This window comes from Triturus cristatus, chromosome 7 (genome assembly GCF_964204655.1).
Source record: "Triturus cristatus chromosome 7, aTriCri1.1, whole genome shotgun sequence".
NCBI classification, from domain to species: Eukaryota; Metazoa; Chordata; class Amphibia; order Caudata; family Salamandridae; genus Triturus; species Triturus cristatus.
The window spans coordinates 1,067,111,187-1,067,138,979 of NC_140590.1; the positions used below are offsets into that span (position 1 = coordinate 1,067,111,187).

The 27,793-nt window shown below is 43.5% G+C and overlaps 1 protein-coding gene across 1 annotated transcript in view; it reads right to left on the bottom strand.

Moving 5' to 3' along the window:
- Positions 1–751: 751 nt before the first annotated feature.
- UBTD2 (ubiquitin domain containing 2) overlaps positions 752–27,793 on the bottom strand; it is a 298,297-nt gene continuing 271,255 nt past the window's right edge. Inside the window, exon 3 of the mRNA XM_085618155.1 lies at positions 752–1,698. Within this exon, the coding sequence (XP_085474281.1) occupies positions 1,301–1,698 (398 nt within the window). The 3' untranslated portion in view covers positions 752–1,300. The remainder of the gene's footprint in view (positions 1,699–27,793) is intronic.

Genomic DNA, 27,793 nt, shown 5'->3' on the forward strand with positions numbered 1-27,793 from the left:
GCTTTGACAAGGTCTGACCACCACTGTCAACAAGTCTTAAAAGTACGAGCACAAAAAAAATCGTAAACAAATGCTTGCATGCAGTGTTGAAATTCCAGGGACTGTAAACAGAACATATGAGGGGCAGCTTCCAAAAAGATTTGCCAGTCTGATGTACTTTGAAACTGCTGACATACAAAACGAACAGAACATAGGAAGTAATGCGTGGAAGATGGGTCAAAGAAGATTCCCAACTTCCAAGAACAGAGGCATGAGAAGTTTGTTCTCCAATTTACAGAGCTGCAGAAAAGGGAATGACTTTCAGTGGGTTGTTTTGGGGACGGGTAGTTGGCCGGAACACGAGACACCTGGTTAAAACCAAATAGATGCATTTGTGTGCTGTATTCGAGACCTCCTGCTCTGCAAGAGACAGCCCCATCTGTGTATGCCCACCAACTTCATCTTGAAGGAAGAAGGCCTGGACATAGAACTAAGAAAGATATTTTGTTTTTGGCTCAGCAAACCAAGTGTAACCCTTGCACACCAAGTCAATTGTACAAGGCTGATTGATTAAGCACACCCGGAACAGCAAATTATCATCCAAGAAGCCCATCCTGTCCATAGGTGCGATCTCTTTTGCAGTTGCAGAAATTAAGGGCGATCTTATGATAGAATGGCAGTTGCTGTATTATTTTGGAACCAGCAACGTTTAGGAAGTAGCTTCCCAGTTATACTCACTTTTCCCCACTTCATCAAATAAATGCACAAAGGGTAGTAGATAAAAAGAGTTTAAAAAACAGAGCAAAGCAAAAACAAAAGGAAGCAAAAGCGTAAAAGACCTAACATGTCCTTACTTTTTTTTTTTTTGGATGAGCAGTACATAATGCACACTTCATAGTAGAATCTGGGAGCATATTGATTTCCAAACTACATATCTACATACACTGTTCATCAAAAGTGCGTCCTTTCATAGATAAATGCCCCACTGACAGTCAAAACATTCTAGAACGTTAAAAAAAACTTTGCTTTTGAAATTCATAAAAAGTTGCTGAATGTCATCTTTAGAAATATCACAGATCAAGTACACCAACTATGGCCAGCTCTGCTCTCGGGTTCCTTCTCTTCACACATCTCCATCACAGATGGAATTTGGTTTTCTTCCCCCTCCCTCCCATTTCCACCTAATTGGTCATTCCTTCGAGATTTCTCAGCAGGCAGAAATTTTAAAAAACAGAAGTGGAATTGACCACATCTAAAGAAGAGGGGGGGAAATGGAGGGGGGAAACACAGGGGTGTTTATAGGAACCGTTCGTAGATCCGGTCAATTTTCCACCGGTGTTGGGTTTGGTAATGGCTGGCTAACGATGACTTGCACCACATAGTCCTTGGGGATCTTCAGTTCCTCCAGTCGCATTTTGTCTGTGAGCGGCCGGCCAGAGAAAAACCAACGCTGGCTGGTGGGCTCCACGCCCTCCGTGGTGTGCAGGCGCCGCTTCATGTGGTAGACCGTGTCTGTGCTGCGGACCAGAAGCTTGAGGTCTTTGCCTGTGGAGAGACGCAAGCGGAGCTGGCATTCGTGACCGGAATTGGGGTTTGGTTCGGGGATATCCAGAGTCTCAATGTCGCTCTTTTCTTCGATCATATTGATTGGAGGTGCCAGGCAGTAGACGGGAAGCTGGTATCTATTGCCCAATTCGTCATAACATTCAGTCAGTGCACCTAAGGGAACAGAAAACACAGGCAATGAACACAACATCCATTTGTGGCCTGGCTGCATCTTATTGATTAAGCAATCGTGGCGAATTAAGAGGATATTTCCTGATCCACTGCGAAGACCTCTATGAATTACTAATGCGCGTGCTCTACAAGGCCTCGAGCTAATTCAACCCTAGTTTAGAAACACAAACAAAAAAATGAATCGTATGAGACCTTGCAAGGCTAGAGCGCTTCTAATCGAAGACCACTTTTGCGCCCGAGTACAGATACTTTAGCATCAAGGTTTCTTGGCATCTGCCAAGGACTGTGGCATAGGCGGAGGAAGATATCCCAACACTGACTGTAGGACAAAACACATGCACTTAGAAGAGCCAAGTGCATTTTTATGAGTGTAGCAACTGTTTCCACTAGACAGAGACCAAAACCTTATCCGTATATTTTTTTTCAACTTCAGTGGATCGCTGAGTGACGGGATCTGTTACATCAGCTATTTATACATTTCTATTCTGGTCGAATGTAGAGTTGTTTCGGGAAAAAGAGGACACGGCTAAATGTATGGAGTCACCTATATGTGTTTTACTTTGGACGTGTCAATGGTTTCCCATAACCCAAAACTGACTACACATGGCGTAATTATCATGTGCAGTACATGAAATGCTGCACAGCAAAGGGAATGTTAAACCAGTATGGGTGAGCGTGAGGACAGCCAGGTGAATGTGATTGCCGCTATTAAATGAATACAGCCACTGCTGGTTATCAAGGGCCATCGATCTCTGGTCTGTAGTAGATCGTGGATGACACAGCTTTTCACTAGTGATGAGGTGAAGGGACGAAAAGCAGGATACATCCAGTCACGTGTTTCACCCGGCAGCACGAAAGTACAAACAATTTGCTATGTATCTGCTGCTCAGAGGGGAAGCAGGGCCGGAGAACTGATTTACCTCCTTCCAAGCTGTGTCATTTTGCCACCCAACGCCCTTGGAGCTGTAAATTTAAATAAATTAAATAAAATAAAAATAAGCAATTTTACAAAAACGAGCAGCTCTGCAGTGAACTGCAGCTATTGGGCTAATCTAAAAAGTTAAAAAGAAAACAAACCTAAAAAAACAAACAAGCATTTGCAATGCAATAGGTCTCGCATTCACACGATTTTGAGCTATTGGCATTGTAAATGACAATGCCTTCTATTTATGTTTTGGGTTTTAAAACATAAATACAAGACATTGTTATTTACAATACTAATAGCTTAAAAAATGCAATGAACTTCACCATCTATAACAACAGAAAGGGCCCTTTAGGTCAAAGAGCAAACACCCCGACTGGCGCAGATGAAAGCATCTCAGAATACTGAACGGACAGCAACTTCACCTGAAAGCAGACATCGCCTCGACCCTGCCTTTTCTCCATTGTTGTGCATATTTTTGGGGACAGGAAAGCGGCCTGCCCAACTGAAGGAGGCAGCGCAGCTTGCGAGCTAGACTGAGTGGTCACATATTGTATGCTCCCTGCTAACACTTGGCCTTGCACTTTTTAGATGGATTACAGACATGTGCAGCTCAGTTGGCGTAGGCGCAGGGCGGTACAATGCCCAGCTCTGTCTGCTTGGGGCACATGTGAGCGCCTGCACCAGACATCTGTGAGAGCCTCACATACGCAAAAATCCTGTTGAGAGCTTGCACTCCATAAGGGCAGCACAAAGGGGCTCCTGTGTGAGGAATACAAGAGTTCTTACCACAACAGAAGCAAAACAAGCATCTTTGGACCTGTTTCGGGGTTTCACCCCTCATCAGCCTGGCTCACTTGAATATAGTGCCACAGTTAGGCCAGGACTAGCAAGAGGCTATTTCGGCGGGAATCGAGAAAGGTGTAGCTCTCCGTGCTGTTCTCCAAAAAGTGATACACTATGTCTTAAACCAAAGACTTTTTACCAAAGATTCACGGTTCAAGTGTAAGTTTTAGCTCCACTCGCTACAGCAGCACCCTACATCAGGGTTGGACTGGCCTAAAGGGCAAGCACGCAGCCCCTGAAGGGCTGCTCCGACAGATCAGGACGTGGGCCGATTTGTTTTTTTTTTTTAGCTAGTTGTGTGCCTATTTTATGGTCAAGTGGGCTGGGTTTGTAAACCAATTTCCCTGTTACTACAAACATGCTTGCAGCAAACACGGAGTCTCCCACACCGTACAAAATACCCATACAGCGTGTCTTTTTACAAGTTTAAAAGTGGCCTGATTTGTAAACGTGGGTCACTTTTTTCGCAAATGGGGGCCACTTTGATCTTGGTGCCCGGCAGAATTTTTTGTTTCAGTCCGACATTTAACTACAGGCTTACCTTTGAATACAGGCTTACCTCTCGCAGTACCCTACAGTTTACATTAAGAAATATTCGTGTAAGAGCATGGCTTGATGTAAGATGGACTGGCTGTGAACAACGCACTAGACCCAGAGGAGCTGTTCCGACTGCTGCGCATCTTCACACGGAGCAATCAACAACATCTCTACAAACACCGAGGCATCTATCTAAAGGAACAGTTCTCGAAGAAGCAGCATGTGCTGCTGTAACTCCGATGTACATTATACATCATGCTGTCACTCTCCTGAGCAGACCTGCTCCTACCAGCAGTCAAGCACATCAAGATCCGCAGCTTGAAAGCAGAGTCCGAGTTGGGAAAGATGAGCTCACACAAGAGATGTGTTAGAAGGCGAAGCTTGGCACAGTACTGCAGTGTCTGCTCGCCGACTTCAGCATCCACCTCAGCTGTGGCGCGTGCTGTAGTGTCACCTGTGCAAACAGTGGTGGTCATTAAGCCCCATAATCGGGGCCGAGCTGCACTCACAATGCCTGTATATGTTATGGTAGATGGGAGCTTGCAGAGTTTCACGTCTTCAATTGAAGAGCTCCATTGCAGACGCCCTGTTTAACAAATCCTTCATCGGACTGATGCATTTTACTGGAAGCGGTGACATTGCAAAAAAAAAAAAAAGCGCGCTCGCCATGACGTTTTTTGTTCGTACACTTTTCTCTTTTAGAGCCGTCCCAGTTGGACTGGCTCGCCTGACTTCCTTTTGTGCTAAAACGTTTCTTATCTTTATGGGGCCATGTGTTTTGCTCCATAAAGATAACAAACCTTTTACGCCAGCAGTAAGTCAGGGCAGCCAGTCCAACTGGGACGGCTCTAAAAGAGAAAAGTGTACGTCACTGGAAGCTCTTTTCCAATGGCTGGCCACCGTTTACCATAAACGGTGACGCCAGCCAATGGAAAAGAGGGGCGGAGCTTAAACCCGCTAGTGAAAGCTACCCTAAATCATTAAATCTCGCCAGCGAGACTGCGCACGTCTGCGCAGCCTACGCCATGCGAGAACTAAAAAGAAAGGGGCAGGAGTGGGTGGAGCAATGAAGAGTGGAGGAGCTGGGGAAGCAATTCAACACTGCCGACAAGCTGCAGCGGCAAACAGGGAGGTGAGCAAGAGCAATGGAAAGAGGGCGGGAGGGATATTACTGGTGGGAAGCCATAGACGAGCAGGGAGTGTGATAGCAAAACAGAGGGGCAATGTGTGACAGACAGCAGCAAAAATGGAGAGGAAGGAAGAACACATGAACTCCAATGCAGTGCTGAAAGTAAGCGAAAACAGTAGTTCTCTGAATGTGAGCACTGGAAAGATACAACTCAACTAATCCAATAAAAAGCATTTGCAATGCAACAGGTCTCGCATTTGTGAGAGTTTGAGCTATTGGCATTGTAAATGACAATGTCTTTTATTTACGTGTTTTGAAAACTTGCAAATGGTGTGTAAATACGCACTTTCTACTTATAGAAGCAAGGCTGGTAGTAAAAGAGGCGCAGTTCCTGCCAGCCTTGCTTCTCGTAAGCAAGGACTATAAACACTGCTTGCTCGTTCCGCTTGTGGCACTTGCTTTCTGAGGGAGCCTCGGCCTCAGCATGCGTCTGCGGTCCTCTATTATAAACCCCAATTCCTCAGATGGAGTAAAGTTGATTTGGGGTTGTGATCGCTGGACTAACGAACTGCCTTCATCCGAGTCCAGACGTGACCAAGTCATCTTGATCTTGTGCACGGACCGGTGGTATTTTACTAATCAATGCTTGTCTTTTAACTGACTCGAATTTTTGGGAGAAAGTAAAGATTCTACAAGTTCCGTAATCTTTTTTGTCTCGTGCAAACTTAAAACACTTTACGCAATGTTATGGTTTCTTCATGTTTGTCCAGTCGTTTTTTATATATCAACTTTTCCCATAATATATATATATATACACACACACACACACACACACACACACACACACACACATATATATATATACACAAACACACTCAAACATCTATCTTTTCAGATCCTTGTTTCAAGGAGGCTGTCCTAACGGCATCAGTGAGAAAATGTCTTGAAAAATAAATATGTAAATTATATATCATAAGAGGAGGAGCTTGGGCTGGGATGATTTCCTCCGAAATAAAACAATTTCATTACCAGAGGTGTCTTTCATAGTTAATAGGGATAAAGGATCAATGTGAACCGGATATAAAACCAAAAAAATGCAAACTCTTTTTCAAGATAAAAAGAATAAGACAGCAAAAGTCAATTTAGAAATAAAGGCATTTTATGAATTGGTTTCTATGAAATGGTAAATGGTATTCATGCAGCACAGTTCCATTAAACAAATTGAGTTAAATGGTTTCTCAGTAATCGCATTCCATGAAATTGTTTTTCTATGAAATCACACATAAATACTAATTTCACCTTAGCCTTGTTCAATGGGCAAAACATTATTATTATTATATATATATATTTTTTAAATCAAACAGGTTTTTGAAAGGAGATTAGATTGATTCCAAGGAAACGGATTAAAGAAAAAAATTAACAAAAAAATCAACGAAGAACTTACGGAAGGACATAAAATGATAACTTAACAGTGAAACACAAGGCCAGTCACAAAACTGGCATAGAGTAGTAACAAAAGGATAAATAAAATAAATACTAACCAAATACTTCGGTAAAACCTACCAATAAAAGGGTAACACATTGACTTAAATACAAAAAATAATGAAGAGGAGCAACCAACTATGTAAGGTGAGGCAGAATAACAGAGGGTGCTCCTGAAATTAAATACTTTCGACACACTGACCCTGTTGGAGAGGGTGTGAGGCATAGGTTGCAGCTAGGTTTTTAGATTTCAGTATTCTGAAGTAATTCGTAGATTACTGATTAGAACAAAATCCAAACTAATGTACACACACCAACGTGTATAGTTTTAAGGATGGACAAAGGTCCCCTTATATGTTAAAAACAAAAAGGAAAACTAAAAACGAAGCAACACGATTACATATATGAATGGTATGTTAGATTAATTGCATTTAAACGGTACATTTCTGTACTTTTTATCCCACTGGAGCACTTCCAGAATATGGGAACCTCTACAGTTCTGGCAATCTCAATGACAAGAGATAAAGCGGTGTGTTTATATTGTTTTTTGCTGTGTTTCGTACTTTTGAGGGGCAACGCATTTTGGAGAGAGACCAGCACAGTTGCAGTGGACTAATATGGACGTAGACAATGTATACGTATCCTGCGATAAAAAGAAGAATATAATGAACTTAATGTAATAATATTAATTTAATCAGTCGTGATTATTTGCTTATTTTGTGCAATAACAATGTATTTGCTGGTAACATCTCACTGAGGCTACTGCAAAAATGACAAGCACTGGTCTTCACATTAAGTGACAAAACAACCTCAAGGTATATAAAACCGAATAACCAGACTAACCCAAGGATTAAAGAAAATGGACCACACCCCAGATAGTTGAGGTTGGCTTGCAGGCATTGTGGGACATTTATGCTGCATGATCAACAGGGCTATACACATCTGACCTGACTAGAGTTAACTAAACTTGAGATCCACACTAACATGCACAATTACACCAATTTCTAAAAAATAAAAAACAAAAAGGAAAATAAATCCGCGATGTGAGAATGCAGACTTGCTCTGAAAATGTAATGTGAGAGTGCTACCTCTCACTGACACCATTTTCCTTTGTTCCTTTTAGAGTCCTCTTTAATTTTGTGTTATGGGTATGTTATAGCATGCCAATCACCAGGGAGGGCATCCAGGCGCTCTGTAGCAAGTGTGTTATGCCAGCCCTGGAAGCTTACTCGAAACACTAGGTCTTCATCTTCTTGCGAAAGTCGCAGCGAGAGGAGGAGGAGGCTCTGTTGTGTTGTGGTAGGTAGTTCCAGGCTTTAGGGGCCAGGTACGAGAAGACGTGGCCCTGTGCTCTACTTTTGTGTATGCATGAGGAGTGTGCTAGTGAGAGTCTGGAAGAGGGGAGGTGTCTGGAAGGTTGGTGGAAGTGAATGCGGCTGTTCAGGTAGGCCGGGCCTGTGTTGTGGAGCGTTTTGTAGGTGTGGGGGAGGAGTTGGAAGTGCACAGGCATGGAGATTGAGAACTAGTCCGCTGCTGCGTTTTGGATGGTCTGCAGTCATCTCTTAGTGCACTGAAAGTGTCAGCAAATGTCATGTGATAAATAAGAAAGAACAAAAATATACACTTGATCTACGATAATTGACTAGATGACAAGGTACTGACTAAATATATCAAGCTTATAGTTGTTGGAACAAAGCTTAAGTCAGAAAAGTGTGTGGGATATGCATGTGCAACTCTCGAAAATTGGTTTATTAAAGTTCACTATCTTGGTGTGCAAAGTGGTCATGCACCCACCAGATGAACTGATTTTAGCTATAGCGGGTACCTTTTGAGTTCTGCTGGCCTTTATGTTGAGAACTAAATTATCGCCCTCGAGAATAAGCATGTTGCATAGACTAGAAACACATCATCGCAGTGTCAAATCGAGCTTGAATGAAGTGTTAATCCAAATTTCAAGCTGCTTCAATTACGGGGATAGGTAAAAAAACACATACACAATAGTTGGCCTCTCCAGTCAATTCCAAACGCAGTCCTTGGCGTCTACAAAAATAGTTTTAAAGGGTGGAAGAAGGGTGTGTATAAGGGGCCACGGATACAATTGGAGGGACCACCTACAGCGGGGACTAGGTTGGCGCGTACAGTGGTTTTCAGAAGCGATACAAGCAGAATTGCCTTCTCTGCTTCAGTGGTAATGTACTGCATCAGATTCGTGCTCTGGAAATGATTTTACGTTGAGCTCCCCCTAGCATGCTGAACTGGTTTCTTGAACTTCTGAGACTGATTCCTGCAAGACCTGGCCCTTTGAAATGGCTTCTCCAGTGCGCTCTAGTCGCTGCTGATTATTTTACTCCGCTGATGGTCTTTGCCATGCATGAAAATATGAAATCTCTACTACCAGTACAGTTAAAATGGCAGTCTGGAATGTTTTCCCTCCAACCATCATTACACACATAGCTTTTGTAGAACATTTTTGTACTTTTATTATATGCATAAACTGATTTTTATCACCAATCCCGCTTCACCGACCATGTATTATACGTTATGTTTTCATTTCTATTCTTACTTTTCAAGTGAAATTGATAAACCGTTTGCTCTGTTGTGGCAACTATACCAAAATATGACAGGAACTTTTACAGTGGCCTTGTACTTCAAGTCTTGGAAGTTGGTCACGAAAAAATGTATAAACGGTGGATGTAAATACAATCTACAAAAAACATACTGTGAAATAATTGAAAAAAATACACATACAAGATTAATCCTGGCCATTCCCATGCATCCATGTACATTGCCCCAACTTGTAAAGCAGCATCATGGTGGTATGCTCAAATCTACAGAACCCAGGAATTTCAAAATAAGTATAAGACCCGAAACTAAACTGCTCCTGCAGTAGGTCTAGTCTCCTACTGATGGGGCGCGGACCACGGTGTGCGTCCAGGGCATTGCCAGCGTGAACTCTGATCTGGAGAACCCATGAAAAGAAGACCCCCCTAGTTTGCAGACCACTGGGAAATGTCCGAATGGTGAGCCCTCCTATGATGCAGTATTTTACTGCTGCTGCTAGCATCGTGTCCTGTAAGGAACCTTTGTTCTGCTGTTAATTGCACTGTTTCAAAAAAGAGAGAGGGACCCCTGTGACAAAGGAGAGGGGCACCAAATATGACCTTAGTCAAAAGAATAGATCCTCCCTGTCTTCAACAAACATTCAAATTGACACCTTTCACACCACAGGGATGAGGATGGACAGCATGAGCATAAAAACCATTGAGAAGAAATAAAACAAACAAATTTATTCAATAATTCATAAGATAATGTACAGATACAAAAGATACAGAGTCAAGTAGCTAATAATGAAGCAAAGACAATGTCATCATATCAATGTACATGTAATCAAAAACAATTGCTTAAAAGCAATCAGTCTAATCTTGATCAGAGACAAGAAAGACCTACACATTAATACATACCACAAAACATAAAATTGGGAACAACATAAAAAGGAAAAAATGAAAATGATAATCCTATTAGCTTAAGGAAATCACCAAATCAAGAAATTTCTCAATTGTGACCAGAGGTAATGTTACTTTTAGATATGTGTCACACAAACCAATAATCATAGATTTAAGGTGGTTTCCTCTTTTAAAAGCTTCGACGCGTTTCGGTGGGCCAAGATTCACAGCCAACACCTTCTTCAGGAAAAGCACAATAGAGTCCCAATAGTAATGATCCTAAAAACAATTTAAAAAAACACATATAACATCATTTTTTCAAATCGCAGATTTATTTCTTCTCACTATATGACACCTACATACTGTCCACAAACATCCTACTGCAATTAATAGTATAACAGCCATATATCCACACCACTCACACTCCATTATTGTCACACCCATAAGATATACTCGTGGAAAATCATTTTTTCGTCATCAATCATTCAGGTATGTCTAATACATCCACATTGAGGCTATACCATAAAGGTAATAGTTAGAGGAATTTATTACAATTATTAGGAAAGCAATGCTGTATTCTCTGCATTTCCACTCTAATTCAAATAATCCCTCGTATTACTGCGGAATCAAATGCTGTCCTATTTGTATTATAACTTTTACAAAACAGTTAAACCAGTATCGAACTTACATTTATCTTTAAAAGGCAATGTCCATATGGATCCTGCTAGTGGTTCTGTTTGTTTGGTTTTTGTCCGTTTCCGGAAAAATTCTTCGCTGATAAATTCACTATATGAATAAAGAAAAAAATATACCAGACTCCATACTTACATGCTGCAATATGAGTGATGACTCATTAGTTCTATCCAAAGGATAGAAGAATAGATATTATTCCATGTACCTTATATAGAATAGTTCCGGGTCTAAATGGGCCACAGGACAGTGCTTCTTTCAACTAGATATAGTCATAATTTCATATAAAGGATTTCGAGAGACCTATAGATGAAAGTGAATACGGTTAAAGCAATCACACATTAGTGACATCGGAGAAGATTATCTTGATTAAATGACTTCTAGAAACCAAAGTTATTGACATCCTTAATCAAACGTTTGAGTCCACTATATACATCTTGGGCTCCTAAATCCTTAAAAGCAGTCCGTATGTGTTGCTAAAGTCTGTTAGTGAGACATATTAAGATATATTAGAAAGGGGTGTTTATTGGGTATTCAACACTGCCCATTCAATGGGGGTTTCTCACGAAACGCAGGAAGGTATTATACCTTGATGCACGAGCTTGATGTAGGTACCGACAGTCTTAGTGTGAGGCGGATTCTAACATATGAGCAGCCGAATGGTCAGCTATCGTTAGTGGCCTTATATATTTGGGTTTCCTTTAATGTATCCTGTTTAAACATTTTCAAGTAAGGATGTCAATAACTTCGGTTTCTAAAAGTCATTTAATCAAGATAATCATCTCAGATGTCACTAATGTGTGAATGCTTTAACCGTATTCACTTTCATCTATAGGTCTCTCGAAATCCTTTATATGAAATTATGACTATATCTAGTTGAAAGAAGCACTGTCCTGAGGCCCATTTAGACCCGGACCTATTCTATATAAGGTACATGGAATAATATCTATTCTTCTATTCTTTGGATAGAACTAATGAGTCATCACTCATATTGCAGCATGTAAGTAAGGAGTCTGGTGTATTTTTTTCTTTATTCACATAGTGAATTTATCAGCGAAGAATTTTTCCGGAAACGGACAAAAACCAAACAAACAGAACCACTGGCAGGATCCATATGGACATTGCCTTTTAAAGATAAATGTAAGTTCGATACTGGTTTAACTGTTTTGTAAAAGTTATAATACAAATAGGACAGCATTTGATTCCGCAGTAATATGAGGGATTCTTTGAATTAGAGTGGAAATGCAGAGAATACAGCGTTGCTTTCCTAATAATTGTAATAAATTCCTCTAACTATTACCTTTATGGTATAGCCTCAATGTGGATGTATTAGACATACCTGAATGATTGACGACGAAAAAATGATTTTCCACGAGTATATCTTATGGGTGTGACAATAATGGAGTGTGAGTGGTGTGGATATATGGCTGTTATACTATTAAAGTAGGATGTTTGTGGACAGTAGGTAGGTGTCATATAGTGAGAAGAAATAAATCCGTGATTTGAAAAAATTATGTTATATGTGTTTTTTTTAATTGTTTTTAGGATCATTACTATTGGGACTCTATTGTGCTTTTCCTGAAGAAGGTGTTGGCTGTGAATCTTGGCCCACCGAAACGCGTCGATGCTTTTAAAAGAGGAAACCACCTTAAATCTATGATTATTGGTTTGTGTGACACATATCTAAAAGTGATATTACCTCTGGTCACAATTGAGAAATTTCTTGATTTGGTGATTTCCTTAAGCTAATAGGATTATCATTTTCATTTTTTCCTTTTTATGTTGTTCCCAATTTTATGTTTTGTGGTATGTATTAATGTGTAGGTCTTTCTTGTCTCTGATCAAGATTAGACTGATTGCTTTTAAACAATTGTTTTTGATTACATGTACATTGATATGATGACATTGTCTTTGCTTCATTATTAGCTACTTGACTCTGTATCTTTTGTATCTGTACATTATCTTATGAATTATTGAATACATTTGTTTGTTTTATTTCTTCTCAATGGTTTTTATGCTCATGCTGTCCATCCTCATCCCTGTGGTGTGAAAGGTGTCAATTTGAATGTTTGTTGAAGACAGGGAGGATCTATTCTTTTGACTAAGGTTAATTGCACTGTGCCAAAGTGAGGGAGCCACACACCTGCTGTCTACTTACCCTTTAACCAGGGCACAAGTCGGGGATACACTCAGGTAGACGGCACCGACCCACTTTTTTTTTACAGGGTGGACGTGGTCCACCAAGTCAAAAAGTTGGGCCGCACTAAAATATACTAAATTTCTCCTGGAGTAATTTTCAAACACTGGGACACATTCAGCAAAGCCTGCACGGTGTCTACTTTGGAGCAGCTTTGTGTAGGCAGAGAGGGTGCTTTGCCATTTTAAATTCCTGCCAAGGTACAAATCAAAGGCCAAAGTTAAGAGGCCACCGGGCCGCCTTTTTTAGGTCTTGCCTGACCCAGCGCATGCGCTGGTCTGGCGAGACTTTTTGTGAGGGCTCAAAAAAGTGCTACCATGGCCAGCCTAGAGCTACAGTGCGCGGGCGGGCGCTTAGGAGAAGAGGCACCATATGGCAAACCTCGTCATGCTCATTAAGCGCCCGCAATCACTTTCACCCGCGATCACTTTCGCGGCGCCCCTTTGATGTTCTCGTTCAAAGAACATCAAACATCAAAGAACATGTTGTGTTAATGCTTTGCTGCGCCCGTTTGACTTACAATGTGCTTTCTCTTTCCACAAACTCGATGTTTGTGTTCCTTTATTTTGAGATGCTTTTAGTATTACTGTTTTGTGACTTAAAGAACATTAAGGAAATGTTACTGTGAAACTGGACAACTTTCACAGTGTTTATTTCTGATCGCAGCGGCTGCTTCATGTCCGTTGCACCATTCAGGGAGTCCTTTCGCTGGCGCTTTCATGAGGACATGATGAGGAAGCTGGAATCTTTTGGCACAGTCTCTTTAAAAGCACAGCATGTTGGCGACTGGTTAATCGATTAGACCTATGTAGCGCTTTAGATCTCAAAGCGCTATGGTGGGTGCAGCAGTTACAACTCATGAAATATGGGGTGCAACTCACAAGGAGGGGGCAGGTTTGAGTGCACATTGGCTGCAATCGAACTCTTAAGATGATGGGCTGTGTGTATCCATTATCAGCACTCAGTCTTCGCTAAGTGATCTGGTTTTGTTGTGTCAATGCTTTGCTGCGCCCATTTGACTTACAACGTGCTTTCTCTTTCCACAAACTCGATGTTTGTGTTCCTTTATTTTGAGATGCTTTTAGTATTACTGTCACACACACCATCACAACCACACACACAACCCCCCCACACACACACAACTACACGCACAATCACACACACCCAACCACACCCACACACACACAACTACACCCACACTCAACCACATCCCCAACCACACACAACCAATCACACACACCCACAACCACACACCCAACCACACCAAACCACACATCCACAACCACACACCCACAACCGCACCCAACCACACTCACACAACCACACACACACACACACACACACAACCACACCAAGCATTGGCATAGCCAATAGGTCTCGCCTTTGGGTCCTTATAAGTGTTCAGCCACGCAACAGTTGATGTGGTTGCACCAAGGATATTGTGCTGCATAACTAAATACTTAGAAGGTCCCAAAAGCGAGACCTATTGGCTATGTCAATGCTTGTTTTCCGAGTCTCCTTGCTGGGAGTTATCTGAAGCCTCATGCTTATATGCAAAGGCAATGAAGGGGAAACAAAGGCACATAGCTTGTTGTCACTTCACAGGTACTTGAGAGGCATAGTTTTGACTTGTAGTCCCTGAAAATAAAAGATATGCAATCAGAATGTCAGATGTGTTGGACTGTCCCGGTATTTACAAAAAAAATGGAATACCACTATTTTGTTGTTTTTTCTTTTATAGCGCTAGTCATACCAATGCAGGTGTCAGAGTGCTTTACATCACACATTCTACATTCACAATAAATTGTGTTGGTCAATCAATGTACAGAATGTGTTACATAAGACAGTGAGGGTTACAAAGTGTAGGATTCATGTCCTTCATAACTCACTGTGCTATATTTGAAGGATTACAATTTATGAACTGCAAGTAACGTACGGATCTCTGTGTTAAAAGTAGTAACCACTTACCTAGCTACATAAAATAAATATCTGCAATCTGCATGTTACTTGATGTGATTTTCAGGAGACACATTAACTCTCTATGCTTTGATTCAAAACTGGGACTAGACAAAACACAGACCTCTCCAGCATATGCATTAACCACCAGAGTTACCTTACCATTATTATTATTCTATGAGATTTACTGTGCACACAAAGATCTCTGCAGCAGGTGCCTTAACCCCATTAGAGATTTTAAAATGCAGATTTTGCAACTAAAAAAGCAGAACAGATTAACTCTCATGTTTCTCCTTGTAGGCAATTTCTTTGTGGCAGAGTTTTAAAAAAATTAAAAGTTGAGGCCCAGATTTTGCCTCGGGTTGCATCACTTTTTTGGCACAACCCAGATGCAAAATCTAATTTGTTGAATATCTTTATGCGCGCGCTCAAATGTACTCATGATAGACCTGCTGTGAGGTGTTAAGACATGAAGTCACTTGTGGGGTCATGGCTTGTGATGCCACTTCCTGTGATGACATGCCCTGTGGTGTCCCTGGTCCCTACCCCCACAGTATCTACAAACTGGGAAGAACCCCGAACAGCGCAGCAAATACCTTACATCATCAATATCTCCCTCAAAACAGCCACCTTCCTAGGTAGCTGGAAACATGCCAAAAACACTGCCCTCATTAAAAAAAACTCATCTGACCCTGAAGTACTCAGCAAATGCAGACTCATCTTGCTGCTCCCCCTTCCCAGCCAAAGTAATTGAGAAGCCCATCAATAGACAACTCTGACGACCCAAAATGCCACAACCCCTGGAAAGACTTGCAATCAGCATTTCAAAACAACCACAGCACCAAAACAGCCAACATCGTTGGCAGAGAATACATGCACATTATCCTCAACCGTGGACAAACACCTGTCCTCATCCTCCTCAACCTCTCTGCCGCTTTGGATACGGTCTTCCGCCACACACTCATCACCAGACTACACACAGTGGGAATACAAGGACCAACACTCACAATGGATAGCTTTCTCCCTTTCTGGAAGAACATAAATCAGGCTCTTGCAGTTCACATCAGAATGCAAGGACCTCATCTGCAGAGTACGACAGGGATCATCACTCAGCCCCACACTTTTCAACATAAACATGGCTCCTCTGGCAAACACCACCAGATCCCACGGAATCAACATCATCTCCTACGCCGATGAGAAACCGCTATTTTTTCCTTCTCAGACGACAGAAAACAGCATACAACTCAACACCGACAAAACTGAAGTACTGATCTTTGGGAAAAAGAGTTCACCTTGGGACCCCACCTGGTGGCCCGCTTATCTTGGACCCACATCTACACCAACCGACCACGATAGGAACCTAGGCCTCATCCTGGACACTAACCTCACCATGAAGGCCCATGTCAAAGCAGTCACCTCCTCATGCTTCCACATCCTCAGCATGTTATATAAAAACCAGATGTACCATCACGCAGGCCATGATCACAGGCAGATTGGAGCAAGACAACGCACTCTACGCCAGAATCCCAACCATTCTTCACACCATCCAAAACGCTGTTGTCAGACTTGTCCTCGATCTACCACGCCGTACCCACACCACTCTTCAGAGCTCCAGCAGCGCAGACAGTTCAATCTTCTCACTCTCATTCGCATCACTACACAACAAGGGACTCGCATACTTCCATCACTGCATCACTTCCACCAACCAGCCAGACAACTTACACACACGCATTATTCTCCTACCAAGCCGCAACTCCTGGAATAACTTTTCCCAGCATATGAGGGCCTTCTCTCCACTTCTTGAATACTGCACAAAGCCGAAGACCTGGCTATTCAACTAGTCTTCTTGAAGTACCATCGAGATTGCCTGTACTCGGGCCCAGCCTCACCACACTCACCTACTCAGTGACTATTATTATTATTTATTTAGCGATTTGTAGAGCGCCTGGTGACCCGAAGGCATCCCCGCGCTTTAACATTGTAGAGACCAGAGGGGACAGGCGACCTTATTTTGGGAACAACAACTTTTTTAATTTTTTCCGGAACAGGAGATGGCTGGGTTCCGTCCTCAGAGGGCGAGGAAGTGAATTCCATCCGGAGGAGACTTTTACAGAAAAGCGACGGCCGCCGGTCCGTGCCTTCCTGTATCTAGGGACGTTGGCCAGCCGCTCATTGTCCGAGCGTAGGGATCTGGGGGCTTTGTAAGGGGTGACCAGGTCTCTCAGGATAGCAGGGCCAAGACCATTGAGAAGTTTGTGTGCGGTGCACAGGGCCTTAAATTCTACCCTTTGTCGAATAGGGAGCCAGTGGAGGGCCTTGATCGCTGGTCTGGCTGAGGCTCTGGAAGGGAGATTCAAAAGGAGCCGGGCAGCTGCATTTTGCGTGCGCTGAAGTTTTGCCATGGTGGCTTCCGGAGCTCCTAGGTAGACCATGTTACTGTAGTCTAGCCGCGCCAGGATCAGACCTTGGACCAGGAGTTTCCTAGATAGGGGCGGAAGTAGTGGAAGGATCTTGCGGATGGAGCGCATGAGCCCGAAACAGATGCCTGCTGTTTTGACTGCTTGAGTTTTCAGCGACAGCTCGGGTTCCAGCCAGACTCCTAAGGTCTTGATTTCTTGTTTCGGGGTGGGAACTTCCCCGAAAACATCTGGCCAGACCGATGAGGGGATGGATGTCCATTGCTTGCCCAGAAGCATGACTTCTGTCTTTGAGCCGTTTAGCTTGAGCGATGACTCGCACATCCAGTGGTGAATTTCCTGGAGGCAATTCAGTAGGTTGTCTGGGTGTTTGTCAAGGTGTGAGAGAGAGACGACCAATTGCGTGTCGTCCGCATAACTTACTATCTTGATCCCGAAGGGGGCGACGACATCCTCAAGGGGGGCCATGTAAGCATTAAACAAAGTGGGGCTTAATGAGGACCCCTGGGGGACTCCGCTCAGGAGGGGGAGGGAGGCAGAGTGTGAATTGCCATCCCATACCTGGAACGAGCGCCCTGAAAGGAAGGATTCTATCCAAGTAATCGCGGAGCCTGCGAGCCCTGCCACGGCCAGCCGATGGAGAAGGACACGGTGGTTAACCGTGTCAAAGGCTGCGCTGAGGTCCAGGAGGATCACTGCCACTGACCCTCCTGAATCCAGAATGCACCTTGCCTCTTCGATGACAGCGAGAAGGGCGGTATCTGTGCCGTGGCCCGGGCGGAACCCAGTTTGGGACTGCCGCAGAAGGTTGTTCGATTCTAGAAACTGAGACAGTTGCCCATTGACCAGTTTCTCTGCCATTTTGCTGACGCATGGAAGGAGTGAGATTGGTCGGTAGTTTGCCATGTCGGCGGGGTCCAGATGAGGTTTTTTTAAAAGTGCCTTAACTACTGCGCTCTTCCAACTAGGGGGGACCGAGCCTTGAGAGAGCGAGATGTTTATTAGTTCCGTGATCGTGGGCACGATGGCAGGGGCTACTGTTTTCAGGAATCTAATGGGGGCGGGATCCAGTGGGGAGCCGCTTTTCATTTTGGCCATTGTTGAGCCTACTTCGTCCAAAGTTACTGCCCTGAAAGCGGTCAGCTGAGGATGCCTGTTGTTTCCTGTAAGGTTGGTAGATGCATCATGGTCCATGGGGTTCAGCAGGAAGGGAGGGGGGAGGGAGGCTAGGATCTGGGCGATTTTGGAATTGAAGTAGGTTGCCAGTTCGTCACTTCTATCCGCTGGGAGTGTGTTGGAGGAGGGGGGGGATGGTATTTTCAAGAGCTCTTTGGCGATGAGAAAAGATTCTCTTGCCGAGTTGGTGGAATTTTTTATTCTGGTGTCGTAGTGCGAGGTTTTAGTGATTTTCAGAGTTGACTTGTAAAGTCTCACTGACCTCTGATAGGCTTCCTTGCTGGCGTGCAGCCAGTCTTTCCTCCATAGTCGCTCTGCTTTTTTGCAGTTCTTGCGGAGAGACCGTAGTTCCGGGGTGTACCAGTGGGCTGAACCTAGTTTCCCGTTTTTGTCCTCACGGGATTTTATGGGGAGGATGGAGTCCAGTGATGTGGAAATCCACTCCCTGAATTTACTATCTGCGGTGACCGGATCTTCGGAAGGGGTGGGGGGTAGTAGAGTTCAGGGTTGTGGACCATGCCTCCGCGGAGAGTCTGGACCAAGCCCTGTCCCTGGAATAGGTCCTGGGTTTGTGGGGTTTCTTAAAGGCTCCTGGTAATTGAAGAGGGACCATGAAGTGGTCCGTCCACGGGAGGGGGAGGGACTCTTTGGCTTTGAGGGTGGGGATGTTAGTAAACACCGGGTCGAGCAAGTGGCCTTTGATGTGTGTGGCTCCAGAGTTGGTGAGGTGGAGACCATAGGCAGCCAATTCTGAAATCAATTTGACTGCCCCTGTGTCTAGGGGGTCATCGAAGTGTATATTGAGGTCTCCTAGTATTTAGAAGTTAGATGTGGAGTGGGCCTGAGACGCTATGGACTCTAGGAGAGCGTTGGTAAAAGGGCCCGCATGGCCAGGGGAACGATAGACTAGGAGGCCTGACAATGAGCTAGTCGGCGCTAGCTGGATTGTGAAGTACAGGCTTTCGGAGTCCAGGATATGAGCGTCATTGGTTCTACAGGAGAAGTAGTTCCGGTGGATGATGGCCAGTCCTCCTCCTCTGCCTGATGGACGAGGTTGGGACTGGATGAGGAATCCCGGAGGGAGGGCTAGCACAACATCTGAATCCGAATGGTCTGTGAGCCATGTTTCAGAGAGGAATAGAATGTCTAGCTCGTGGTCTTCCATTAGGTGGTTGATGAGCAGCGCATGCATAGGGAGTGAGCGACAATTCAGAGTAGCCAGTTTCAGCGTCGGAGGACTGCCGGGAGACCTAGGGAGTTGCAGCTGAGCTGGGCGGCAGAGTGAACAGTTAAAAAATGGTCCTTCTAGCCCGTGAACATAATTGCATGAACTGTCATTGGAGGGTCTGAGACTGAGGAGGTCCCGACGCGAATAGCTTACCCTACTGGATGCTGGGTCCGGCATGGGTTCTGACCCTGAGCCCGGCCGAGCGCGGCCGAGCGCAGACGGGCTTGCCTTAGGCGCGCCTTCGGCGCACAAACGGCGCTCCCGCTGCGCTGGTATGGCCGACCCATTTGAGGCGGGGAGGGGGAGGGCGTGGCCTCGTTGTGGGCGTGTCTACGCCTTCGAGCCGCGATGGCGGTTAGAGGGGTTTCCCGGTCTCAGCGATAAGATCCGCTGTATCAGGGTTTGTCAGGAGGGCTGCTCGGCGCGTTTAGCAAGCGCTTCAAGTGAAGGTGAGTTCGTTTTTAAAAGCAGTGACAAATGCAGGTAAATTTTTTAAAAACAGAGCAAAATACAGTCCTCCGGCTTCCGCCTCAGAGGTCAACAATAAATAATAAATAGATACCCTCACGGTTGACAAGCAGTGCTCTACAAATCTACCTTGTATTACATTACTTGCATACTGACTAACTTGGTTAGTCCCTCTACTGCTTTTTTTTAGGACTTGTGCACTGTTTTTATCTGTTTTACATGTCTATTGGAATCTTGCGCTACTCCTTGCTGTGTTCTACCTCTGAAGTCTGCTCTTTGTATAAGGGACGTTTGTATTTCTCCTGTCTACCCTGTCCAGTGTTCTCTGTGGACAGTGACACTTGGAAGAGCCTCGGACTCGACACACTCCAAAATGACTGCCATGGTCAAGGTTGGCTTCTCCAATATCACTACTTGCACCGCTATGCCCAGAGTTGTATGAAAATTTCAGCTGAAAAACGCCTCTTCTTGTAATGTGTTTTTTTCAGGAAAGCAAGCTACGCCTTCATTTGCCGCAAGCCTCCTCTGCAGTGCTTCATTTGAGTCAGTGGTTTCTGGAGCTCGGCACCAGCACTGAATTGTTGACACTGGTGCTTGTGACAGTCTACCACAAGGTGGTGCTGTCTGGCTAATTTAGATATGACAACAGTTAATTATTAATTCAATATACATTAAAAATTACTATTAACTGCCTCTCAAGCCATTCTTATAGCTTTGGGGGCCTGAAATACTCCGAACTGTCACACTTGTAGGGTGTGATGGTAAGCAGTTGTGTTAGCACTGTCATTGGCAGCATGGCAGGCGCAATGGGTGGCGCAAGCTGAAGTGGCCTCCTGACAAGATCACTGGCACTTATTTATTTTTTACATGTTAAGCTCTGCTCCTCTGTGTGCACGTGTTTGAATGTAACTGCCTCTATACGCTGCATCATGTAGGTTGCCCATCTCGGTGTGGGTTCTAAGCTGGTCTCCAAGGTCACCTGCAGTTGGATTGATTTTTTATTTGTTGGGCGACGGACAGGGAGGCCTCCCGCGGGCGAGTCTGTATTTTTCCGTTAATTAGGGCTATGTCCAAACTATAACCATGGCCTTCCTGCAAATACCACTGCCGCCTGTAATTGTGCGGACGTTCAGCTTAGTTCATACAACGCTGACATCAACTAATTCTAAAAATGTAATTAATTAGATCAATGTGCTAAAGTGAGAATGCAATTAACGTGTTCAGCACACGCTGGGAGGACAGAGGTTATAAGTACGAAACGCCAACGGAAACACTCAAAATGAGAACATAATGAATATAAAACAGATATGTTCTCATCTCTAACTATTCACTTGGTGGTTTTGCAACCTCTGGCACAAAACAATTCTCGTTGGTGCTGAGCCGTAGTTGCGCCGCTCCTCCTTACAACCCTCTGCAATTATTCAGGAGGAATGCATTTACTTATTTAATTTTATAGCGTTTAGTCCGGAAGCAATTTACATAAAAGCACCGAGACTGAGGAGACGCGCCGGCTTTGATTACAGTGAGGAACAATAAAGGAAGAACACGAGAACAAATGCACTTCAGGTAAGAGGAGCAAGGAAAAACTAAACTGGCAAAGCTAACGGTGTTGTTTTTTAGTGGTATTAATCTATCTCTTTCTTTTCGTCTCTCCCCACATGCAGCGCTGAAAACGGCATTAGCACACAGTTCACTGACCCACACAGGTGCTGAAATGCAAAACAGACGGACACAAAACCCATCAACTACATACTTATTCTTGGGGCGAGCAGCCTTGGTGTTAAGTATTGAGAGGAGGTGCGCGAGCCACTGAAAGCTCGAGCCCGAAGTCTGGCCCTGGCTCAGAACCTCGAGCCAATAACGAGCCGAGCTTTCAAGTGGCTTTTGTCTGCCATGCTCCCTCTACCCAGGAATTTGGTATTACGGCCAGAGCCGCTGACGTTGGATCTGGGGAGCCAGGTTTGAGCTTGTGTCGGCTCAACATCCTGTGAACATTGGCAAATACTGCCTTTAAAACTGAAATATGACCATGTGTAATGTAACTGGTGCTCACTTCAATACTTTCGAGTCGAGTTCGCCTTATATGAAATATGTACACGAAGATAAAAACAAACCGTTAACATAAAAGGGAAACGACATTTCGATTTGTAGAAAGTGAAACCAGAAAATGTGGCTAAATCCTGGCTTCTCAGTGCTGTACTATAATGTGAGGTATTGACGTCAAAGCTTCCACATATCAACACATATACGTGAGGTTTGTTGAATGATTTACACAGCAAACCTTTACAGGGATCGGCTTATGCAAGGCCACGCAAGGGACACGGCTCGACTCTCCCTGTCATTTATTGGCTCACCCGCCTCGAGGCGCTGAGCTGCTCTGTGTGTTATTAGAGATGGGGCAAAACAGCAGATATCCAGGACAAAGACGGCTGTACTGCCAGGAAATAAATATACACAAGTGTCTTTCGGGAATCGGATTGCTCATTTTACACAGACTACAAATACCTTTCAGTTTGCTCTCTCACTGCTTAGTTTTTCGCAGGTCATAGTGCATTGACCCCACTGAGACCAAAACAGTTTAATGAACGGATAGTGGCATGTAGCACAAAAGCTGCAAGACAATAGACTCCTTGGGCCAGGGCCCGATGATGCCAATAGCTCCCCGGCCCAGCACCGCCCCGCGAGCCTTCCGACTCCCTAGGACCACACCTGCCATCTGGGCTACACCCCACCATTTCAAATCGGAGACAGGTACACAGCAGGTGGAACCGAGATGGGGCGAGAGCTTTACCTTTAGTGAGCGATATGTACAGAGAATTTAGTGTTAATTTTAAAAGTGAAAAAAGCAATAAAATGAAATCATAAAACATGACTCTAAAAGTTAATTAGGCTGAATTATCAAAGCCAAAAGGTTAATCTAATAAAAAAGGATAAGAACTATTATGGGGGAGCAGGCGGAGCCTCAAAGGATTAAGTATGGGCCTTATTAACAGGTAGGTACATAAGGGAGCGTGGTTTAGGAGCATATATTGGACCAGGACGTGGGAGTTGTTGGAAAATATGTGGGTGTCTATTTTGCACAGAATCAGGGTAAAAAACAGTTTCACAACTACAGGACAGACAGTGGGCGACGGTGGTGGGTATAAGGGAAACGGGGTGCTTTACAAATAATCAATATTTACCATAGATCATCTAAAGTGAAGCAAACGCCTTTGCAGGTCAGTTTTCTCTAACGCTGGTGGCAAGAATATGAACCTTCGGAATTTTGTTTAAAGAGGTATATTTCAAAGGAGTCACCCGGACCCCTTTGAAAACGTACACGCTTAGCAAATGAATAAATGTACTAATTTTTATATTTAGAATCTTAGGGTATTTCAAATTGATGGTTTCTCCGGTTTTCACTAAAGTGCATTCATTAAAGTTTGATTTTTCATCTAGGCCTCGCAATGGCACTAAAGCAGGTCTTTTAGGCAGGATAAGGGAAATACCAGTTTACTTTTATTCATGCAGATTTCTCCTAAGCATACATATTAGGGTCTAAATTTAGGCAACGCAAGTATAGCGATGAAATTAATGGGTTAAAAAGATACCGGAGGGTTCTTATTTGATGGAATCTTTTTCAATGGAGCCATCGAGAGCTTGCCAATAGCCCACTCATACATAATTCCCAAGAGCAAATACGGTGCACTGGTTTCGGCACTATAGATTGTCACTGGGAAATACTGTTTGACTTTGGATTCTCTCCAAGTTTGGGTATTGGGATTCTTTGTTGGTAGTATTTAGAAAACCTTGCAGTGATCAGTTACCAGAAAAGTAACATCCTCTTGAAAGAGTAATTTTTATTCAAGAGATTCTGTATTGGTTGTAACAGCCAAATCCCATAAGGAAATGCATAATACTGGAGAGTCTTTGTGGGGCTATGTAAGTTGTAGTAAGCGTGTCATGTAGGGTAACATCAGAGGTTCCATGGGCTGTTTACAAATAAAACAGTTTCTTCTGCACTGCTTACATCACTCCCACTCCACCCATAACACCTCAAAAATGAAGGCGGCGCTACGCAAGGCCGGCCTCAGCAGTCAGAGGCTTCTGCTGGCCGGGTGAGGCAGAGCACTTGGATGTAGCCATAGAACAGTCCGAATAATCATCACAGGAGCAGTGCTCCTGCACCAAGGCTCCGGTGTAAGACACCTGGCTGGCTGTGGGCGCTGCCACCATGACCCCCTTTAGACTTTAGTCAAAAGATGCACTTTTTCTAAGGAAGCACCAGATGCCAGAGCAGGACTGAATGCAGAGACTCCCGTGGATCTAGCCTATATGATTAATACCTGGCTGGATGCAGGCCCCACCAACCCTTGCTGCCCATGTCTGGACAGGCAACAATCGCGCCAATGGCTAAATGATACAACAAATTCATTTCTCAAGGAGAAATAGATTTCACAGACTTGTCAAACAGATTTTCTTCACTAAGACAGTACAGATCACTTGACACACTACTCACTAATATACCAATATGCTAAGAGAAGCAGCAAAGCGAAAATATCAGATTTTTGGATGTTGAAAAATCTTAATGATGTAGCTTGGGCATCACCAGAAGGTACTGAAGACTGTCGGTCCATAACAAACAAAGCAAAGACTAAAATTATGATTTACAGAAAAAAAACAACAGCAAGCTGTGCACGGTTTATTTCAAGGATGAGCCCCTGTATCAAAAAAGTAACTCCCCCAAAAAACTTTACTAATGCCACTAGGAAAAAACACGGAACACTTAATGCTATACGTTCAAAACCATTAATATGAACATACCATTAAGACTATGTTTTTTAATTGACAGCATCAGTAAACCAATTTTCCTGTAACAAGGAGGTCTTAGAACCCCTTAACTGCTGCCACCCCCCCCCCCCTGCATCCCCACTCACTGCCCCGTGCTGACCCTTTTTATTGGCTATTTGGGTTAGTTAGTGCTTAGGCCTTCATAATATTTTGTCCACAAAAGGGATCCACGCCAAATTTGCATCATATTTTTCCAACACCCTGTGGATTCTAAAGCTACCCAGGGTTTGTGGGTTCCACTGAAGGGAGCTGCGAAAATAGCCAAAATATAGCTAAATTATGAGTTTGTGGGGAAAAATAGGAGAAAAAAAGCTCTGGATAAAAGTGTTTTTTTATCTCATAAAAATGGCATTAACAAATGGTTTGCTGTGCTAAAGTCACAATCTTCTCAGCTATCAGGAACATGCAGAGCTGATTCCCAAAAACGTAACTTTTACCACAGTTTTGGCATTCTTCAAAGAGGTAGTCCTTTTTTTATAATTTTTTTGTACTTTCAATCTACTTCCAGTTTGCGGTGGAAACTAGTGTGAAACCCAGGGACGATCCAGAAAAGCTATACATTTCTGAAAAGTAGACAATTTCGAATTCAGCAATGGTGTGTAGAACCCCAAAGGTTTTCCCAACAAAAGTAAATGTTAAAATAAAGAAATACTGAAAAAGATTCGGAAAAAAACAGCCATTTGTGACAATGCTTTCATCTGTTAATTCTTTGTCATGATGGCCGATTTACAAAAGTAATGTACCATTATGATTGCTAGACCCTTTGGTTTTGGAGATATATAGGGTTTGTAGGATCTCCAGGAACCAGAGGTACCCAGAGCCAACAACTCTACAGCACCGTACAATGGTTTTTCATTGTGTACCGAGTATAGACCAATCCATATGGTGAAATATGTAGAGTGAAAAATAGGTATCAAAGTAACCTGTGTATTTCTGAAACGGGCGCAAGATACAGAGTTTAGGAGCAGTGGTTATTTGTACATCTCTGTATTCGTGGGTACCCGTATGAGCATATGATTTTGAGGGTATTTTTCAAAATGTCTTCTTTCTTACATTTGGAAGGCACAAATCCAGTGAAATCCATTTGGTGACGGCAAATATCCTACAATTTTATGCTCCCACATATTTTCTGACAAAAATGTTACATCACTTGTGCAGACAGGCCTCGTGCCCGCAACAGAAAATGGCCCAAAACGCAACATGGATACATCACATTGGATTTTGGGTACTAAATTAGCCGGCACCTAAGCAAACATGTACATTTTTGAAAACTAGACACCTGGGGATATCCAGGGTGAGGTGACTTGAGTGGCTCTCACCAGGTTGTTTTACCTAGAATCCCTTGCAAACCTCAAACTTTGACAAAAAAAAACACAAATGTTCCTCACATTTCTGTGATGTAAACTTCTGGAATTTGCAGGGAGCCACACACTTCCTTCCACCCAGCATTCCCCTAAGACTTCTAATAAAAATGGTACCCATTTGTGTGGGTAGGCCTAGTACCAACTGCAATAGAAAACAGCCCAAAATGCAACATGGATACGTTACACATTTTCCCACTTAAAAGTGACCCTTTTTGTGTAAAGTAGGTAGCTGTATATTTTGCGCCTTCACTCAGCCGGCACAAAGGGAATTATCCCTTCATGAAAATAACACAGGTGGCAATACTCACTAAGAACATTTTATAGGGTCTTAAACCCCAATTTTGCACACATTTCTCATGTACGTTAAGGAAAACTACCTCCCAAGCATATGCTCATGTCCTGACTGCCATAACATTGGAGTTTCCTATCAGGGGTTTTACCTTCCCCTGATCCAGCCTAATTTCCATTCCAGTTTTTCTCCAAATCCTGACTCTGATCCATTCATACCCAGATACCGGCAAATGGAATACAGGCAGGCAGAATATGCTGGGTCGCTTTGAAGCAGAGATATGGCCATTGTGATCGTACACAGGTAGGGTGAACAGACATTCCGCTTTTGCCGGAAGAGTAACGTTATTTCATCATCTGTCCCAGCAAATTTTACTGATTTCAAATCATGTTCGGGTTCTTAAGAATTGTCAAGCGAACAAAGAGAGAGGCATGCTTTTATGTGTTCCAATGCTCCATTAGTGTCAAGCTTTTTCAGAAGCCAATGTAATGTCTCTGTATAAAAAAATCATTAAATTTATACTCCTTGGTGTCGATTTGTCTGTGTTTGCTATGTCGGCGAGCTCAGTCTTAAGTCATTCTATGGCCCTTGGTTAGTTCAAAAATTGTAGTCCTACTTCTAGGTCTATGAAATGTCCTGATTTTTGTTTTTTAAAATCTGGTCACCCTATACTTTCGAGCACTAAAAAATATGATTAAATCTATTCAGTTCAGAACTTTATGAAAAGCAACAATGGTCATACTCACCAACCATACAGACTGAGCTGGTAGACTGTTGGTTGTAAGGAACCCCACCGCCTACCAATTTGCACCTCGCATCTACTGGTTGTTTCCAACAAGAAGCGAAAATGGGGACAAAAAAGAATACGTGTCAGCGTCAGTTGAGTAAGGCTCTTCTGAGATTCAGGAACAACAGCCGCCAATCAGCGAGTGCTGACTGACTCAACAGCCAAAGAGAGGATGGGGCTTTTCTGTCAGTCACAGTTTTCTAGCTGATGCCAATTACACGCTTACTGAACACACACCAGATGAAGTTCAAAGAAAGAAACATCAGGAGTCGACTACATGGCTTCTTATAAGTCTCCCAATGAGCGCGGTGCTGGG